The sequence below is a fragment of the Glycine max genome, chromosome 14 (assembly GCF_000004515.6).
Source record: "Glycine max cultivar Williams 82 chromosome 14, Glycine_max_v4.0, whole genome shotgun sequence".
In the NCBI taxonomy this organism is placed as follows: domain Eukaryota; kingdom Viridiplantae; phylum Streptophyta; class Magnoliopsida; order Fabales; family Fabaceae; genus Glycine; species Glycine max.
Window position 1 is genome coordinate 42988922 of NC_038250.2, and position 13630 is coordinate 43002551.

General features: G+C 30.9%; 1 protein-coding gene and 1 long non-coding RNA gene across 2 annotated transcripts; one reads left to right on the top strand and one right to left on the bottom strand.

The window, feature by feature from the left end:
- The first annotated feature begins 1269 nt into the window (after nt 1-1269).
- LOC102666953 (vegetative cell wall protein gp1) lies at nt 1270-8186 on the top strand. The gene is made up of 3 exons (XM_041009060.1): nt 1270-1420; nt 5283-5497; nt 8088-8186. Exons 1-3 carry the CDS (start codon nt 1270-1272, stop codon nt 8184-8186), a joined length of 465 nt encoding a protein of 154 aa, XP_040864994.1.
- A 4378-nt stretch (nt 8187-12564) lies between these two features.
- On the bottom strand, nt 12565-13367 carry LOC121173420 (uncharacterized). The gene is made up of 4 exons (XR_005888273.1): nt 13307-13367; nt 13113-13212; nt 12699-12853; nt 12565-12607 (listed from the first exon to the last, which is right to left on the bottom strand). It is a non-coding gene; the product is annotated as an uncharacterized lncRNA (long non-coding RNA).
- Between the last annotated feature and the right edge of the window lie 263 nt (nt 13368-13630).

Consider the following 13630-nt stretch of genomic DNA (forward strand, 5'->3'; position numbering starts at 1 on the left):
ATAAGTTTTTTTAAATTCGTGTCATGGTCACATATTTATAATCATTTGATGACTTAAGTTAAAGTTTGTGACTCTTGGAAATTTCTTTAAAATTAGTCACTTTTTAAAAATTGTGACTCTTTTGAAAACTAGTCACTTTAAAAGTTATGACTCTTTTGAAAAATTCTTCAGAAACAAGTCACTTTAAGAATTGTGACTTTTGGAAATTTATTTTTCGAAATCAGTCACTGATAATCGATTACCATCATAGTGTAATTGATTACACATCAACAGATGTGACTCTTCATGTTTAAATTTGAAAATAAAAATTTTTAGAAACACTAGTAATCGATTACAAGTATTATGTAATCGATTATACAAGTTTGAAATGATTTGAAAAAGTTTTATCACAAGTTGTGACTCTTGAAATTTGAAATCTAACGTTTTAAAACATTGGTAATCGATCACATGATTATGGTAATCGATTACAGTTTTGTAAATCAGTTTGAAAATAATGTTGGCTACTGATAATCGATTACTGCCTTTTGGTAATCGAATACCAGAGAGTAAAACTCTTTGGTAAAATTTTTCTTTTGAAAAATTCTTTTGAACAAAATTGTGCTATTCAATAGTTTTGGAAAAACTCTTTTAATACTTATCTTGATTGAGTCTTCTCTTGATTCTTGAATCTTGAGTCTTGATTCTTTACTTGAATCTTGAATCTTGAATCTTGATCTTATTATTCTTGAATCTTGATCTTGATTCTTGAAACTTGTTTGACTCTTGATTCTTTGGAACTTGCTTGACTCTTGATTCTTTGGCATCATCAAAATAATCTTGGAAGGCATTGCTTCCACAGATTTGAGAAGAGAGAATAATACATATACATAAAATGAGTCTTACTCAGAAAAGCACACATAAAGACACATTCATTCTCCAGGCAAGACTTGATGATCATCACATTGAGACGATTAACATGACAAAACTCGATGCTTTCGAGGAATTGACTCATAAGTCAAGAAACTACTTGTGTAGGATCCGACTTCCTTATGAACCTAGGAGTAACTCGGAAAGGTTATGGGAGAGTACTTTTTCTTTGTCGTACTAGGTTTTTTGAGAAGAGGAGAAGGAGGAACAAAAGGACATGGGGCTATGACATGAACGATAATAGCCTCCAAGTCTAAGTCAATAACATTATAAGGAGGATTTTGCAAAGGCAAGTTAGCCTCATCCTTCTAAGGGTTGGGATGAATGCTAGATCAGTTAGGGCATAACTATCCCTCAACAGTGATGATGCCACCAACAGGGGCTGCAACGCTGCCATTAGGGCAAACCACACCACCAATAGTGAGTGTCACTGGCAGGGACACTGGAAAAATGATCATTGGCAATGTCGAAGCCATTAAGATGATGAGAAGGATCGTCGTTGGAACTTTCCCCCGTCAGAGCATTCAGAACCCCTATTGAAAAAAGACATAAGAAAAAAGGAAGGGCATGACGGTGTACCTAGACGGTGAGGAAAGAAGAAAAATGAAAGGACGCTAGAAAAAAAAGAGAATAAAAGACAACCTCTTTTTCGTAGAAGAAAACTCAAAAGTGAAATAAGGATGGAAAACTTCTGAAGTCCAAAAGGATGCACCTATTTGGACTGTTAGATCCTATTTCAAACATACCAATCAAAAGTTGGGAAAGGGCATGAAAGGCATTTAATGTGTCTGAACAAATGTAACAGTTGACAAGATGTCACTTTGACTACTCCACCATTTAGACTCAACACTAACTAACAACTTATCTCCCTTTATAAATAAGCTAAGTATACTTGGCATAAGAGGAAATCCCTCTGAGACTTAACTACAACTAGACCGATGTGTACTACTCGGACCTGACTAAAAGAGTCAAGGTTAAGGACTTAAGATTAGTTCTTACAAAGCTCTAACAATTGGCTTTAGAGCTTGGGGGGCATGTGTACTACTCGGACTTGGCAAGCCTCAGCACTCGGTGGCCGGTCGAGTAGTCTACTTGGATTCTAGAGAATCTGGTGGATCTAATTAAGGTAAGAGGAAAATTTTATCTTCTACTAGAAAGATAAAATAAAGATATCCCCAAATATCGGAAGTTATCTATTACTAGAGAAATGATAAGATAGGATCATATTTTTTCCTGTTTACATTATCTTATAAGGAAAATTGAGATCTTATTATCCAATTTCACTTTTACAAAAGGAGATCATCAAGGTTTAGGTAAATCAACTTCATTAATTAATTCCAACCTATATTATAATATTTGCTTACCTTTGTGCTGCTAACTTGAGCGTTGGAGTTTTCATAGGTACACCCTACCAACCATTCATGGAGGAGCTCACGGAGAAGCAACAACGTGAGGAGGTTATGGAAATTCATTAAGAACACCTTGTTTTATTTATAACTCAATAAATGCACCCACTTTTATAAGGAGTAAATGAGTCTATATCATTAATAGACCTCATAATTAGTTAGGGTAAAAAAAAATTTAGCAATAAAGTAGTCCTATGATTCTTATAATTAAGACAAAAAATTATTGTCTCTTGTTTATTATAAATAGGACTAGAGATAGTATAAGAAACAATATTAGATACATTTCTCTTGTTTAAGAAACATATACTCATCTTCAAATATTTTTTTATACCCTTAATTTATTATGAAGTCACTCAATCATTTTATAAGTAAATGCATTCATTTATTGACCTATTAATATTTTAATGAAGTCACACTCATTAGTGAAAAATTATTTCTTGATCGAATTATAAGTGATGTTATTAGATATAATCACTACTTAAACTATTTAGTTATGTGACATTAATAACTAAAACTAACTAAATTACTTTTATTGATTTTGATAAATTAGTTATTTGTTTAGTATATAGTTAGGTATCATATGAAAAAAGAAATAAATTAGTTGGATGAAAGAATTTTGCTTCATCTAAATATTTTCAAATATATATGTGCCTAATGTTATGTTTTCCCATTCTATAACTCGCAAGGGATGGAAGAATGACTAATCATACTTTGTGTTTTTAGTTGAACATTGTGTCAAAATTCAAATAATAATATAATTATATTATGAAGAAATTTACCTAGTTACTATAAATTAAAAAAGAACATATTTGTGTTGTACAACAACTATTATTAAATGTAAAAAAAAAATCTAACTTTGGTTAATTGCTAAGGTTGTGTGAAATTTACTTCCAAAGGAATCAATGAGTAGAACATTATGTCAATATTTTCTTATTTGTATACTTGACTTTTACATCCTATCATTTCACAAACCAACTTTGCCACTAGGTTTTAAAAAAATAATCTTTTAACTATCTCAAACTATACCCACCTTTTATCTTTATTTATATATATTTTGATTTTTTTAACATTATTTTTCTTAACAGCATATCACTTTCAAACTATCATCTTTTATTTTTATTTCTAAACTGAATTTAAAAAAAATTAAAAGAAATTTTCAATTCTTAAAAGTAATCTTATATTTTCTTTTTTGAAAAGCTTAAAAACAATCTTATATAACAATTTAAATTGTTTAGTATAAATTTGTAGGTTTATAAAAGAAATTTGTTTAAGTAACCAATCAGTAGCGCATGCAATTCATGATTTTCTTTTTTCAAATTTCTAGTGTATATTAATGCGTGTAAGTTAACTTATTCGATTAAAACTGTTGTAACTGTTCAACAATTAGTTTAGATACTAAAAGATAGAGTTTGAAACAACCCATAACTAGCTAGCTCATCAGAATTTAAATGGCAAATAATAACAAACAAACACTACAGCACTGCTTCCTTTTCCTTTAGTAAGGAATTTCGATCAGACTAATTGAGTGAAGATCGAAGAATATGATAGCAAAATTCTTCATTATTCTTTCTTCTCTCCTAGCATTGATCTCCAATTCAATGTCTCTAAGGACAATTGGTCCCCTCCGAGTTGTGCGTTCTTCACGGATATTTACAGATTGTAGCTTATTTTCAGAGGATACAGTGGATTGTGCACCATTTTTTTCGAATGAGGAATCACAACCAGATGAATTCTGTTGTTCTGCATTTGATTATGCTGCGTCAATGGATACTCAGTGCATCTGTGACATGATAGGGAACCACAATTCGGCCTTGTCTTTCAACAAAATATCAACTCTTTGCCGGGTAACACTCCCTTGTGATAGTAAGTTATTTCGTTCTCCTTTAAATTTATATGTTCATTCATATATATATATATATATAGACACACATATTTTATACATGTTGGATATTTATATACATAGTTTGATTCTAAGAACGTTTCTTCTTGTTCTTAATGCAGTAAAAATTAATAGTCCAGCATCATCCCCTGGTAAGTAAAAATAATTTTGTACATCGGCGTCAATTACATGAACGTCCCCAACTGGTTTTTGCTTTTGGTACAGTTTTAAAGTGTAATATGCAATGGCAAATGCCTTATGGTATAGTAATATTGCAGTTTTTGAAGTTTCTATTATTGCATCACGATTGCAATTACAATGAGCTGAATTTATCTCCGCTGAGAACTATGGCAGTTGGAGTGCATGTTTGAATACTAGTCATGTCCTTTTTAATCCATGTTAAAGAGAAGCTACTATTTGTAGATTTTTTGTATTTAGAACGTCAATCAAAATTTTCCATTAGAACTACAACATCAAAGCTTTTTAGGGTTTCCAAACTGTGTTGTCACTGCAATTATGGTCAGATTAGCTTCATTTATTTATAATTTTTCATTTCAAATTTACAATTGTGACCACTATTTAATTTCTCAATTGGAGTGACTATTTAAAATTTTCTAGTAAAGATATTCGTGATCTCATGCATCATGATTGGAACATCTTCTTCCAGCATATTTATAGAAAAAGAAATCAGTGCGTTGGTTGGCTTGCTAAACATGAAGCCACATCTAATGATAGTTTCAAGTTTTTGAGTGTTTGAACTTCCCCTCTTGCCTCCGTGTGTTTGGTAGATGCTACGAGGGTCTTTAAGTTTTCTGTTTCTGTTTTGTTTCCTCCTTTCCTATGTGTATATATAAAAAAAAAGTTGTTGGAGGGACTATAGTTTCAGCACTTCTAATTTTTTAAACTATAAGTTTTGAACTTTTTAAAGCCTTGCCCTAACAACTTCCATTCTATGTAAAATATCTTGGTGGTGCAATTAGAATCAAAATGTAACAATAATATCTCATTATGTCTAATTAGTTAGGAAGCTGTGTTTGTTATGAATTATTAGGCTAGTACCTTTATTTATTTATTTATTTGTCTTATTTCAGTTGATCCTCCTGTGCCACATGATCCAGTGTCTCCAGTTCCAAGCACTGCCCCAGAAAGTGAAAGCCCTGCACCAACCCCTTCAGTGCCAAGTCAAGAACCAGAAAGCCCTACATCAACTCCTTCTGTGGCACCAAGTCCAGAACCACAAAGCCCTACATCAACTCCTTCTGTGGCACCAAGTCCAGAATCACAAAGCCCAACATCAACTCCTTCAGTACCCAGCCCAAAGGCACAACCAACAACAAGTCCAAAACCAAAACGTTCTTCAGCATCTCTTGCAGCACAGTCCCATTGTCTTTTGGTTCTTGTTCTTCTCGCTAGTATTTTGTTTGTTTATTTCTATTAGGAACCTTTTCTAGTAAACCGTTTATTTTAGTTTCTTATGCATGGCGTACTCAATAAGTTATTGTTAGGTGTTTATTTTAGTCTTAGGGTGATTAACCTTCGGGTATTGTGAATACTTTTCTCTTTAATAAATTATTGGTATTCTAGTGTGTAATATGTACAAAAATAAATATTCATTTTGTAAAATTAAAAAAATATATTTTTCTATATAAATTAACTTATAGTTAAAATTCATAATAAATAAATATTTTAAAACCTATAAAATACATTTTTAAATTTTTAATAAATAATTTATATTGTGATATAAGATTATTTTTAATTATTTATGTTTTAAAAAATATTGAAATTTAATTTATAAGTAAAGATGAAAATGATAGTTTAGAAGCGAAAGCGGTTAAGAAATCAATTTTATGGATAAAGTATTAAAATTTTGATTAGTTTTTAACAAACATATAAGGACAAAAATTATTAATTAAAAAAATCTGAGACTAACTGAATTTTTTTTTAAAAAAAATAGTATTAATCCGAAATAATATTTTAGGAATAAAGTATTAATAGATATATAAACCAATAAATTAGTTTATATATGATATGAAACACCATTAGTTTCATTTTATTTTTTATATACGATATTGTTGAAATTGAAAGTCATTGTACAAGTAAAGAAAATATATATGACTTGATGAAACTAGAACTTGATTACATGTTTATGTTTAAAATTTGGATGTGATGAAGCCAAAATTTCATCTTATATCAAGTCTCTTTCTATTTTTCTACACTTACAACTTCACCCTTCCATTATGTGTCAAAGTAGAAATTTACAAGCATTAATATGCTTCAGTTGGTTGAGTAGAGTGATACTGTTGTGCAAAATCATTATTTCCTAATATCAAGATTGTTGTGCAAAATCATTTTGCAATGGCCAAATAGTTCTGAATAGCAATATTGTTTTGCAAAAACTTTTAATGCGCAAGATGATAATTTAACCTAGTGATTTTTGAAGTAATGATAAACTAACCTTATATAAGTCTAGCACTGTTTTGAATCAAGTACGGTTTATGACACATAGATGCACTATTTTTTCCCCATAAATCTACGAGGGATAAGAGAGAAAGTAAAAGAGAGAGGGGGGGGAGAGAGTGGGAGGAAAACAAGAGAGCCAAGAGGGATGCTTAAACAGGAAAACAGAAGAATATCTTCCTTTTTCTTCTTTAAATTCCTGAACAATTTTCGGGTAGAAGATCTATGGAATATATTCTAAAGATATAGTCGGGTTTGGGGAGTATATATTGCGAGTATGAGAGATAAGTGGGAAAATCGATTTGGCTTTGTACGGTTTATTGATGTCCAGAATGAGAAAGTGTTGGAAAGAAAATTTGATCAGATAATGATAAGGAATGGTAAGATGAACGTCAACATCCCAAAGTTTAGGAGAGATGAAAAGGGGTTACAAGAGGGTAAATGAAATGACCGAAGACGAAGTGGAGAACAAAAAGAAGAGGGGGAGAAAGGAAAGAATGAGGATGTTTAGTTGGCTAGGGGAAAAGGTAAAGTAGGGGAAGCCTCATATGCTTAGGCGGTACACAAACCAAAATATGCAAGAACAATGGTGTAGGCGAAGAAACAACGCGGCTATAATGACAGGGAGGATCTGATATGGAGGGGTTGAGTGATATGTGAGGAAGAAAAGAATTTGGAATGGTTAGAGAAAAGTTGGATTAAAGACATAATCTTTGGTGATGACAATGCTTCTGAAACATTAAGAAAGGTAGCTGATGGGCCTAAAAGAAATGTTATAACTTGGCAATGATACAATATAAACAAGTATTCCTTCTATACAAAAGCACAAGACGAGAAAAGTACAATGCAAAATACTGGGGCTAGTCTAAGGGTTGAATCTCAACACTTCACGAGTGTACATGATGAACATTTTCGTGTAGCTTTTATCCCTTACTTGGGTTTCATTGAAGAAATCTAGGAGCTTAATTATGTCAAATTCATTGTTTGTGTTTTCAAATGTAAGTCGATTGACAACAATATCGGTGTGCAGACCGATGATTTAGGGTTTATGTTAATAGATCTTAAGAAACTCGCTTACCAGAGTGATCCTTTCATCATGGTAGAACAAGTTAAATAAGTATTTTATGTTCAAGACCCTTGTGATGAAAGGTGGTTAGTGGTTCTACACGACAAAACAATTGGTGTTAATGTTGAAGATGATGATGATTCACTAATTGATACTTATGTTAGTCCTTTGTCCACACAAATCTCGCCTAACGTCAATGGAGAAGATGAAGTTAACGACGTGCATGCAAATTGTAATGATCATGATGAAGGATAATTAATAAACATTGTATAATGTAAATTATTTTATATTAACTTGCTTTCAGTCCATTCAGTTACAGAACATAATATAGTTTGTAGACATTGTTTCATTACTGTTGTTTTTTTCTTGGCAGGCTGATGGCTACACCACCCAGCTCCTCCCCTCTTATTCTTCTTCTTCTTCTTCTTCTTCCTCCTCCTCCTCCTACTGCTACTACTATATCATGCACTGAATATCAACTATAATCTAAATTTCATAATGTATTTAATGTTATAGACAAAAAGGAAACACTGAGTGCAGGTACTACGTCATGCACTGGATGTCAACTATAATCTTAGGAAGTTTCAAGAATAATTGGAAAGTGGTAATTGTTTAATTCAAACGTAATTCATTTTGTTATAATTGGTATTATATATTATTAACTTATGTTTTATTATATCATGCAATAGTTCAATGATGCTAGACCATTGGAACCAGAGAGAATGAAGGCGCTTTGTATCGAGTGGGCAACCTACTACTTAAAAGTTAAAAATGAAACAATTAGTGTTTAAGTAATTTTAGAATTATAGTTTAGTTAATTTACATTTTTGGGGTATAAATTTTATGTATGCTCATTAAATATTCTTTTAATTCATAGTACATATTCAATTTTTATGGAATTTTTGCTAAAAAAGTGTTTGAAAACAGACTGAAAATTATCTGGTGTGGATATGATTTTAAATTTGCAGGCTAATTTGGGGTAATTAAAAAAACAGACACCATTAAAAAAATTCAATAAACAACATCAGTTTTCAAATAAAACTGATGTTGATGTTTACTAACAACATCGGTTTTTACAAAAATCGATGTTAAGCTAGACTCACAACATAGATTTCTAAAAAGCCGATGTTATTGAACATCAACATCGGTTTTTTTTTTGTTGTGAAAAACCAATGTTGTTTAGCAGAACACAACATCAATTTTTACAAAAAACCAATGTTGGGGAGTACAAATCAACATCGGTTTTTTTTTTCCTCTAAAAATTGATGTTGTAAGTATATATTAATATCAATTTTTGTAAAAACCGATGTTGTAGGTATAATTAAACATCAGTTTTGTTAAAAATCAATTTTGATTTGTACAAATTTTCCTTCTTTTTTTTGTTATTTCTTACTATACGGCATCTGTTTTTTAAAAAATCGATATTGTCATTTTTATGTTAACATCGATTTTGGAAAACTGATGTTAACATTATTACTTTTAATGTCGGTACTTTTAACATCGGTTAATTTAATAATTGATGTTAAAATCTTATTTTCTAGTTGTATGATAAATCGTTAATTCGAATAGTTATGTTGTAGAAGAAGAAAAATTTTCACACACAAATATATATATTTGCGTGTGTTCTGATTTAAAACATTCTTTCTCTCTCTTTATATATACAGAGAGAGAGAATGTTTTAAATGAGAAAAATTTTAAATGAAAAATGAGAAGAATTAATTTTTACCATTAGATTATAATTAAAAGAATTAACAGATGAGATTAAAGAATTGATCTAACTTATTTAGATTAATTTAAAACATTTCTTTTGTCCAACTTATTTAAATAATTACTTTTTAGATTGATCACTTAAAGAACTGATCTAAAAAGTTAACTTAAATCGGTTAACAATCAATTTAAAAAATTTGACTATCAATGTCACTTGCATAGACATGAGTCATACAACCAATGTAAGCAATGCTCTCTCCGTTAGGTAAACATGATGTTTTAAAAATTGAAGTTTTAATTTCAACCATCAATTTTTTTAATTGTTATCTAATAGTTAAAATCAATTTTTCTCATTTCTCATTTTAAATATCTTCTCATTTGAAGCATCACATTATATGAAGAATGTATTAAATAATATTGAATTAATATAAATTTTATAAGCATGATCTATGTAAAAGCAAGTTTCAATTCAACGGTGAATTTTTATTGGAAAAGTTTGTTTTTGTTAATGGAGAAATTTGAACCCACAATTTCTCCCTTCACTCCTTTTATCTTCGCCATTAGGTCAAACTTATAATTTTGAATTTTGATATAAGAGTAATCAATTAAAAATGATTGAATAACATGGTGACTCGAAAAAAAAGTTATTAAATGATATACATAATAGTTTGTATAACTTACATTGGAATAATTTGACTTATCAAACACACTTATATATTTCAGTTAAATACATAATCCAAACCATTAATTTTAATAGTTTGATTAAGAGTTGGTTTTATATCTTTAAAGGCTTATTTTTGTTTTGGGATGAATACAATTTAATAAAATTGACTAATTTTTTAATAATTAAGTGTGAAATATTTTTTTATATAATAAGAACCGAAAGGAGTACATTTAGTTTATGTACTTACTGTGCCCACAAGAAGGCATCGTCTAGTGCGTGCAAGGAATCTCCGACATAAGGCTAGGGTGGATTTGGATCACTTGCTATCCACCAGCCTACCGGAATTCTGGCAGCATATAATCCATTACTGGCTATGAATTTGAAATCATTTTCCACAATAAAAGTACTCCAATTTTCCTATAAACACAAATGCACGACATATAAATCATTCATGATTTCATGTTACCACGTGCAAAATATATTTTAGGTTTATTTGTGTACAGAGATGATAACAAAGTTTGAATTAAGATGTTGTGCAAACTATTCAAATCCTCTACTGTTAGGCTGAATCTTAGTGAGTTTAGATTTTTAAGGTTTGATCGCATTATCATAATCTTGAAAAAATTAAATAGATAAAAACTAAAAAATGGCAATGCACTTCAAGAAAATCAAACCCACATGCTAATTAATTCTGCAAGTCTCAGTTTGGAGTTTGGACCATCCATGGGAACGGGTAAATTAATGATGAAATTGACATATACAACAATTTAGACCGCAACCGTACATGTCTATATTATTTTCAAGACCGCACATAATCAAACCCACTTACTATTTTTTCTTAAATATTTCTTCTATTTATAGGTAAAGTTTCATGCAGATTTTATTGGATAATTCGCGCTTCTTCTCTACTCCTAGAGCAAGCATGAAATTTGATCATCTATTAGTAAAAAAAAATGTTTTAAAAACTGTCAAATATTAAATATATCACTATATTATATACCATTACTTATTTATTAATGAAAAATAATTTAATTCCTTAAAACTGGACCCACTTAATTATATGTACGTCAATGTAACAAAAAGTACTAAAAGCATTATTTTGTGTCTGTGTTAATTATATGCACAAACCCCCAGTGAAAGATTTAAAAGAATTAATTCAATTATATATACTCATAAGTAGACACGGTTTTGAAGCAATCATTTAACATTATAATAAAATCTAACAAAGCCTTGAAAATAAAAAATAAAAAGATGTATGCAGGAGTACGAGAATTAGGGCTTGTATACTACAAGGAAAATGACTTTTACCTACAGTCAAAATCTATCACTAGAAGTCCAAAATCCGTAGGTAGATGTATAAAGGACTTTGTCCTACAGACCTTTTTTGCGTCAACTTTGAGAGGTATACAGTAACAACTAATAGTCTGTCACTATAGGCTTTACCTATGGATATATTTTTACCTACAGTCAAATTTAACTATCACTATAGGTAGCACCTACTATTTCAAATGTGTAGGTAAAAGATATTAATTTATACCTATAATCTCTAACTGTAGGTAAAAGTCAATTTACTTGTACCTATGGTCTTCTGTAGGTAAATGTCATATAATAATAATAAAACTAGTTCCTAATTACACTCTTTGTTGATTATAATTTTTAATTAAATATACATGAGCTTAATATTATGCTGCACAAAGTTAGAGATCTGCTGCAACATGGCCTTTGAAAAGTTACAAAAACCTGCAAAAGGAGTTACATCATGTATAACATATAAGAAACTGAGCAAGTGGACAATTTCCATTCAAATATACATAATATTCAATAGAAATAGGAGAGAAAGAGAACCTTCTCATTTTGTGTAAACAAGCAATCTAGCAGAAAGGTGCGATCATCAGCATTTAATGCTTGCTTAAGCAAAACATGTACAAAGTCTGCACTTGGAGGCTTTGCTAGGACATAAGATTCTTGCTCTATATCACTCCTTGATTTGTTCCCATCCAGAACACTTAGACTAGCAAGTTTCTCTCCCATTTTTGGCTCATTCAAATCATCATGAAGAAGGACTCCTTCAGCAGCCTCATGTTGATCTACATTAAATGATAGTACAAAAAATACCAATCAATTCTTAAATATACTCAGATGGTGGTACCGTGGTAGTACTACTGCTCATCATGCCAAAGAGTAAATTTTACATAAACTAATGGAGGATGTCTTATGGGAAGTGTAGGACCTCTACACAGACTTCCTGAATTTAAATCACACTTCCAAACTTGAAGATGTTTACCGTCAAAATCTGATGTAACTAAATTTTTGGCATCACTCGATATAGAAATATGCTCTACATTTCCCTGTTGAGGAATAAAACTAAAATGTAATGATGCTTTTAACTTGTAAAGACAAATATTCATATCCATAATAAGTAATAAAGATTACCAAATCATTAGGGAACTTCAGAATCTCTTCCCCAATTTCCCAGCTTATATCCCGTGGTCTAGAGCTGACAATAGCTAAATATTTTTCATCTGGAAAGTTAGAAAAGAAACAAGTGTCAGTTGTCATGCAATAAGATGAATGAATATGATGGACCAAGCTCTAGATGAAATTAGCACTCACCATGCGAGAAAGCCAGAGAAGTAATAGACTTTTTTGTGATTTTAAATTCCTTTAAAAGCTCTCCTGTTTCAGTATTAACCCCGTATGCTACCCCATTATGTCCAACAATGTGAAGAAGACATCCCTTGTTTGCGAATGAGAGCCCACAAATCCCCCTGTATGATGACCAGAACAATGTATTATAGACTGGCATTAATTATCATTTCAATCTCATATGAAAGCATAAAAATCAATATATGGATGTCCACATGCAATAATATTAAGGAAATTAATCGCTTTTCAATTTGAGATAGAAGTACATAATATGCGTATTAAATGTGGATTCATATACACCATAGACCAAAATAAACAAACAAATGTTTATTTTATCCATACCCCAATGAACAACAACAATCTTAACGCAAATCAACCTACTTCTGTAAAATCTCCAATTTCCTCTGCCGAATTTTCTCCAAGATCGAAGAAATTGGCTTCTGAACCAGAGGAGCGGGTTTAAAAGCTGCATCTCTAGTTTCTTTTCAAAGCATGGTGAACTATTAGGGTTAGTAAAAACTCAAGAGAAAAAAACTAGATCAACCATCGAATAGAGCTTCAAAAAATATTCATACCTCGAAGAAGCCCCTAAGACTCCGCTCGAAGCTGTTTCAGATTTCAGTCCTAGATTCGCTGTTTGACTGTGTCAAGTGTTCTTCGCCATTTCCTGATTCGGAAAGAATGTAGCCAAAAATATATATAAAAAACACCAATATATATGGTTTTCACTACAAGGAAAATGACTTATATGTTGAAGAGTCATTTCTAGAGCTAGAGTTTAATAAATAAACAAGGTTATACACATATGCTTGCAAGATTGAAGATTACTCTAGCGTTTAATAAGATTTGTCACTTTTGAAATTGCATCGGATTACTCTAGCAAGATTGAAGAATGTTTG

What these genes read in the sequence shown, in the direction of transcription:
- LOC102666953 (XM_041009060.1), top strand. Translation starts at nt 1,270, where the DNA reads ATGATGCCACCAACAGGGGCTGCAACGCTGCCATTAGGGCAAACCACA. An exon ending in CGTCGTTGGAACTTTCCCCC is followed by an intron (nt 1,421 to 5,282) that starts GTCAGAGCATTC and finishes GTCTTATTTCAG; the next exon opens with TTGATCCTCCTGTGCCACAT. An exon ending in GCCCAACATCAACTCCTTCA is followed by an intron (nt 5,498 to 8,087) that starts GTACCCAGCCCA and finishes TTTTCTTGGCAG; the next exon opens with GCTGATGGCTACACCACCCA.